Below are 7,075 nucleotides of genomic sequence, written 5' to 3' on the forward strand. Positions count from 1 at the left end.
TATTCTTTTAAAATCAGAAATATAAAGGAAATTTTGAATTTCCAGGGTAAGCTTACAAATGGACAAGATATTGCAGTGAAGAGACTTTCGCAGAGTTCTGGACAAGGAATGAATGAATTTAAGAATGAAGTAATCCTGATTGCAAAACTGCAACATCGAAACCTTGTAAAGCTTCTTGGTTGCTGCATTCAAGGAGACGAGAAAATGCTAGTTTATGAGTATATGCCTAACAAAAGTTTGGACTTCTTTATATTTGGTAAGAATACTTTGAAACATCCTTCTTTAATTTGTCACGTTAATTGAAATATATTGTGCCTTAGTGTTTACCTTTCACATTTACAAGACTAAGTAAATTTTAAATTGACAGATCAAACACAACGTCGATTATTAACCTGGTCAAAACGGTACTGCATTATTTGTGGAGTTGCTAGAGGACTCATGTATCTTCATCAAGATTCTAGATTGAGGATTATACATAGAGATTTAAAAGCAAGTAATGTTTTACTTGATGTGGATATGAATCCAAAAATCTCTGATTTTGGGCTAGCTAAAACTTGTGGTGGGGATCAAACAGGAGGACGAACATTAAGAGTGGTTGGAACTTAGTAAGGAAACCTCAATATTTTCCTCAAACATCTTGTTTTTATGCTTTGTCAAATTCACGGATTTTAAAATTATTATTTTCAACAGTGGATATATGGCACCAGAATATGCTTTTGATGGACAATTCTCTGTGAAATCTGATGCTTTTAGTTATGGCATTTTGTTGCTGGAGATCATTAGTGGAAAAAGAAGCAGAACTTTCTGCCATTTGAAAGACCAAAACCTAATTGCATATGTAAGTCCCAAGGATTAATTGTTTATTAGCATTCTTCTTTTCAAAATTCTATGATTGGAAAATTTTGTTGTCTTCATTTCTTGTACGATAGGCATGGCGATTGTGGAAAGAAGGAAATATAGAAGAATTGATCGATGATGCCATTCGAGAAACATGCAGCCTTTCAGAGGTATTGAGATGTATCAATATCAGTTTGTTGTGTGTTCAACAACATCCTAATGATCGACCCACAATGTCATCGGTGGTTATGATGTTAGGCTGTGAAATTCCCCTGTTGCAACCAAAACAACCCGGATTTTTCATAGAAAATGAAGCCATTGCAATGAAAAGTGCCTCAAGTAAAGATAAATCAACTTCAACTAATGAATTGACTATTACGCTCCCTGATCCAAGGTAAGAACAATCAAGGTTTTTAGTTTTTAGTTCAAGCCTAAGAACCTTACTTGATCAAATATTAGCTTGAATGATGAACACTAAATGCTAGAGTTTGTTTCTTAGTACGTGGGTGGAAATCCCACACTTGGAAAAGTTTCTTTCCTTGAAATATTATTGTTTATTAGTTTTCTAAAAAGGAGATTATCAAACTGCATAATAATATTAATATATTATTTTCCATCGTTTCTTGTAATATTATATGAAAAATTAATGATGAAAATTCAAATTTGTCTCGAATCATAGATACCCAAGTATTTGAGTTGCCTTTGGGTGACACTATTTTAAGTTCATATTGTCAATTTGTGTTTAAAAAAATGTCAACTAAAAACTAGCAACAATCTAATCAATTTCTTTTTACATACTAATTTAAATTTAAAATTAAAATATGAAGAACTGTACGGTTGTGAATTACAAGTTTCTGATGTCAATTTGTAGTCTAGGAAATTTGTCATGAAAAACGTCGTTCGCAACACTAAAATTAATTCAAAAAGTTCAAACAAACTACAAAACGTTTTTCTAAATATTGCATAGAAAAGGTGATGTCCAGGAAGAGGACGAAAAAAATGGCCATTGAAAAAAAGAAAAAAAAGAGAAAACTTTGAAGATCCCCTCATTGGTGCTCGCTCTATCACCCAATTGTGATTAGTACTCGTCTTTGTCGTGGTTGAGATTTTATTTAGAAAGTCCAAAAATTTGGTGATTCTTAAAGTTTTTGTGTTGGTCTTTGTATCGATGCTGGTTGAGATATATAGATATTAAAGTAATTGGCAAAAAATGTAATTTGTAAATGAATTGATTCTTTTCTAACTCAAGATAATTTTTTTAAACTTTTTTTTAAAGGTCAAGAGTGTTAATGCAAAATTTGAAAGTTCAAATATATTTTTGAAATGAAGTATTATTTTGTCTATATATTATGATAAAAGTATTTTTTTGAACCTTCTTAAAGTTTACATTATTAAAACGTCTAAAAGTTCAAAGTTATTTTTGAAATAAAGTAATAATAGTTAATGTATTTTTTAATTTTTTTAAAAAAAGTTTAAAAGTATTATTGAAATTTTTGAAAATTTAGTTGATTCAAATGTTTAATATAATAGCCTAGACAGGACCATGAATGTAATTTTCTATATTATTATTATTCTTTATAATTGGGTTATAAAGTTATCATATACATTTAGAAGTCTACCCACATGAGTTATAAAATATGGATATAGCCCCCTTCCAATATATAAATAAAAATATACTCTATTTTTAATAATCACTCAATACAAGTATTTCTAGTTCAAACGCCAAATAGAGAAATAATATAAATATTGGTTAGAATATTGCTTTCGTATTTTTTTTTATTCCATTTTAATCTTGTACTTTTAAGTTTTAATGGTTCCAATTCAGTCCTTTAACGTTAATATTTTATGGAAATTGATAAATAATAATAATGTTGATGCATCATATTTATATTTCCAATTATTATTATTTATAGATTTTCTATATTTTTTAAATCTATATTTATAGATTTTTTTCTATAACGGTTCAAATTTTTAAATCTAACCATTAGATTTTTTTCTATAATGGTTCAAATCTATGAATTATCAATTTAAATATAGATAACAAATTCAGTCCTTGAACGTTATATTTCCAATAACGTTAGGTTTTTTATTTTTTTTTTAATCAATTTATAGATTTTCTATAGTTTTTAATTTGATAAATGTTATCATTTTTTACAGATGATTTAAAGAATCAAGCCAAATTTTTTAAAAATAAAAGGTTTTAAAAAGTTGTTTTGTTTTTGGAATTTGGTTAAAAATTCAATCATTATCTTAAAAAATAAAAAGAATGGGAGGAAATATGGTTAATTTTAAAAACTAAAAATAAAAAACGGAATAGTTACCAAAATGGTACTTTAATAATTGATACATTATTTATAGTTCTTAGATTGTTGTGTGGCTGTAGTTTAGTGGTGAGAATTCCACGTTGTGGCCGTGGAGACCTGGGCTCGAATCCCAGCAGCCACATTTTTAAATTTTTTTTGCCCTTAAATGATTTGAATGAGATTGAAAGCTTTGAGTTGAAGTGGTTACAGTTTATGGTAAATATTGATTTCATCATAAAACAAATTATAAACTAGTGCAATAGCCTTTTAAGGAAAAAAAGGTACAAACTACATTCCAGAACAGTAATTCAATTCTCAGTCCCAAGAAATTCACAACATTTTGTTTTTTAGGAAAAATTATTCATTTTTTTTTCTTAAGAAAAAAATTTCATAACCAAATATTTTTTGTGAAATTTTTTAGGTTTGAATGAGTCATTTTCAATATAATTTTTATTTAAATAAAAAATAAAATTTTCTAATAAAAATAATAATGTTATCCATCGTTGGAGTTGAATTAGTTGTAACTCACTATTGGATGATAAAATCATTTTCATATATCCAAGTAAACAAATTATAAAATTAATCTAACCATGATGATAATATTTGTCATGTTACTATTTACAATTTGAAAAATCATCCACGATAAATATAACAATAAATTTCGCTTTCAATTTGCAAGCCAATCAAGATGTCAATTTGTAGTTTGGTATAATTGTCACAATATTTGTCGTTGCAATATTAAAATTAATTAAAAATATATAAATAAACTACAAATTATTTTTTTACCGTGCAATTGCGAGGGCATATATGAAAACCAGTATAATTGTTGCCCAAGTGTAATTCACCTTTGACAATTTATCTTTTAACTTTTTCACATTTGAATTTTTAATTTGGTCATATAAATAAATATATCATACAATAATTAAAATGATATACTAAAAAAAAAAAGCTAAAATTCAATAAATGATATGATAATTGGATAACAACTAAAATAGTTTAAAATTTTAAAAAAAATATTCGGGTAAGAAAACTATTTAGTTGTGTGCAGTCCAAGCTGCATTCAATATAAAATTGTTAAGTGGCAATTTTATTTCTTTAAAATATTTTTTTCCTTTTTTGTGTTTGTGGTAAAGAAGTGGAGAACACAAAGGTTAGGTACAACTCACTCTTCAGATAAAAAATACTATATTTGCAAGTACATCTAAAAATGAAAATATATATTATATCTAAAGAACAAATCCACAAGATATTGAGTTCTTATTTGAATATTTAGTTACATGTATCTAGAAAGTTAGAGATTTCTAGGGGCATATCTTCAACATTCTATATGTGACGAAGGTGTGAGCTGCTATAAATATGATGTTTTACATTTTTTGCTATTTTTCAAAACCAAACAATAAAATCTATCATACAGTCAAATTTCTCTGAAAGATAAGGTTGAAAATCCAGAATAGTTAGAAATTGTAAAACTGGAATTGAAAAGGCAAGAAATTGAAACAACCAGACGACATGTGTCGATGACTTATTTGTGATATTTGGTAATATATCTACAAACTTTTGGCAACTTTTTGAAAAGCACTAAAAAAGTGTTTTCTTAAACTTAGAATTTTGTTGGTTTTATGGATAATTAGTGTTCATTGATGCTTTTCTATGTTGAATTTATACAACTGAGCATTCAAGCGAAATTAGTAGAGTTTTGAAGAAAATAGTCTTAAGAAGGGCAAAAAAGTGCTAAGACATGAAAAGAGGTCAAATGGAGACGGAAATGACCTTAAAGTAGTGCCACAACGCTAGGCTTGGCACTTTAAGGTTGAGGCCATAAAATAGCGCAGTGATACAACGCTAAACTCTAGCCTTGCAGTACTGCAATACAGATTCATGGGCTCGTCATTTTAATTCAACAGTGTTGTGGCACTGCTTTTGTTGCTAAGGCACTGTGACATTTCCAACATTATTTAAAAAATCTTTTCATTCAGAATTAATGGAATTCGATTAAGGCCCTCTACAAGGACGATCGGGAGTCGATTTCTGGGCAAAGACGAACTTGGAGCTTTAAAGAGTTAAATGATCAAAGAGACCATTTGAGGTGAATTTTTGGAAATTGGTTATTCACACACTATACGATTGTCTCACACGATGTCCTAACAATTTTTGAGAGAACAATAAAATAACAGAGCGTAAATCAAAGATAAACACAACGAGATTGCTGATTGGAAAAGATATTCCACAATATATATATATATAAAAGTCAAGTAATTTCATTGTTGTACTTAACTGTAAATAACCGCGATTACAGTGACCCATACAACCTGACTTAGCTGATCACCTAGGCTCCCCCTAGATGTGAGACTCCCTCTCTCTTGAACTTAGGCTCCCCCTAAGTGTGTGAGACTCCCCCTCACTTGATGATACCTTTCCTTCTACTTGTAAACTCCTTTACATGAGAACTTAGGCTCTCCCTAAATCTTGAGAACTCCCTTCTCGATGAATAATACCTTAGGCTCCCCCTAAGGTTTGAGAAATCCTTCTCGATGAAAAAAGTCTTGGGCTCCCTCTAAGACCAATCAACCTTCGTGATTTGAAGTAAGAACAAGTGAAGAACACGTCGCCAGAAATAGCTCAAAGAACTTCTACTAAAAAACAATGTAGTGTTGTAAGAATTCTGTAAAGCTCACATAATAATCTTACAAATAATTGATGTGGAAACCCTAGTATGAAGACTTCTTGGACTTATATAGCACAACACAATGATGGAAAATATTCCCACATAAAATCATTAGCCCACCATAAAGTAAAACATCCCAAATAAAATATTCTGCAGAATAAGTTAAATAAGAAAAGAAATATTTTGCATATTTGACATCTAAAATAGCATCATTTGAGACAAGATCCACCAAAAGAAAAAAACAAAGACAACTTCTAAAAGCCCAAGGGGTCAATGCCAACTATCTAAAAGAAATATAATTAGGCAATATCACATTTCTAACAAACTACCAAATATATAATTTCTTTAACACTGGACATATTAAACACTTCCAACCCATACCAACAATTAACAAGGGTAGACAAAAAATAATAGAACTGTTAAACCATAGTAGTATTAAAGGTCCATGCAAAAATAAGAACAAGGCTGAGAAAAACAAGTCTCAACCCACCAAAGACAAAAGATATCGAAACATAAACAACAGTCCAAAGACCGACAACAGGCCAAATACCAAACCAAACGTTTGCATCTGTTGTCATCCAACCATCAGACCAAGCCAAAAAAAAAAAAAAAAAAAAGTCAAAATGGCAACCAATCAACCAACTCTCCCTGGCTTAAAGAAAATATTTATGAAGAAGGCCCAACACAATCAGGATCTTCCCCAACCTACCTCATCAAATTCACCAACATAGTAAGTACACGCTTCCATCAGAAGCATGATCTATAACATCATTAGCATTTTAATCTCCTCAGACAAGGAGTGCAGAAGATGATGACCAAAGGAAAAGGCAACCAAATCTGCACTTGGGGCTTCCTCGATAGTACTAGGAGAAGGAGGAGTAATGTTTGGAACAAAATGCCCTTGAAATAATTTGTAGTTGAAATTCAACATCCCAAGATTGGCACTAATAGGTTCAGCATCTGAGAGCAAGTCAAGCTTCTAAGATAGCATAATTCGACAAATCAATCTTGGATAAGTAATGGGTAAGCTCAAAGCTTGTGATCCAATATGCCTTCATAATTATCCAATGACAAAAGCTCGATAGTCAAAAGTAGCACTTTTTCCAAATTTATATAACAAAGTAGCCAAAGCAATTGAAAAACTAGAGTGTGAGAAGGAGGACACCAACTGGCAATCCTAATGTAAAACAACACAACATATTCAACATGTAGCTCAACAGAAGCAAACTGTCCAGTCTTAGGCCAAACATTCTTCAAACCTTTATATTAA

General features: G+C 30.1%; 1 protein-coding gene and 1 non-coding gene across 2 annotated transcripts; both read left to right on the forward strand.

Moving 5' to 3' along the window:
• Nucleotides 1-30: 30 nt before the first annotated feature.
• Nucleotides 31-1,451, forward strand: LOC150032503 (G-type lectin S-receptor-like serine/threonine-protein kinase SD1-1). The gene is made up of 4 exons (XM_090307052.1): nucleotides 31-256; nucleotides 368-605; nucleotides 691-838; nucleotides 930-1,451. The coding sequence occupies exons 1-4, from the start codon at nucleotides 109-111 to the stop codon at nucleotides 1,233-1,235; spliced, it is 840 nt and encodes a 279-aa protein (XP_090163178.1). The 5' UTR covers nucleotides 31-108; the 3' UTR covers nucleotides 1,236-1,451.
• Nucleotides 1,452-3,210: 1,759 nt separating this feature from the next.
• Nucleotides 3,211-3,282, forward strand: TRNAH-GUG (transfer RNA histidin (anticodon GUG)). Its single transcript has one exon. It is a non-coding gene; the product is annotated as a tRNA-His (tRNA).
• The last annotated feature ends 3,793 nt before the right edge of the window (nucleotides 3,283-7,075 follow it).

Source organism: Benincasa hispida, chromosome 11 (assembly GCF_027475165.1).
Source record: "Benincasa hispida cultivar pf3 chromosome 11, pf3_genome.v1.1, whole genome shotgun sequence".
Taxonomy (NCBI): domain Eukaryota; kingdom Viridiplantae; phylum Streptophyta; class Magnoliopsida; order Cucurbitales; family Cucurbitaceae; genus Benincasa; species Benincasa hispida.

What these genes read in the sequence shown, in the direction of transcription:
- LOC150032503 (XM_090307052.1), top strand. Translation starts at nt 109, where the DNA reads ATGAATGAATTTAAGAATGAAGTAATCCTGATTGCAAAACTGCAACAT. An exon ending in TTTGGACTTCTTTATATTTG is followed by an intron (nt 257 to 367) that starts GTAAGAATACTT and finishes TTAAATTGACAG; the next exon opens with ATCAAACACAACGTCGATTA. An exon ending in TTAAGAGTGGTTGGAACTTA is followed by an intron (nt 606 to 690) that starts GTAAGGAAACCT and finishes TATTTTCAACAG; the next exon opens with TGGATATATGGCACCAGAAT.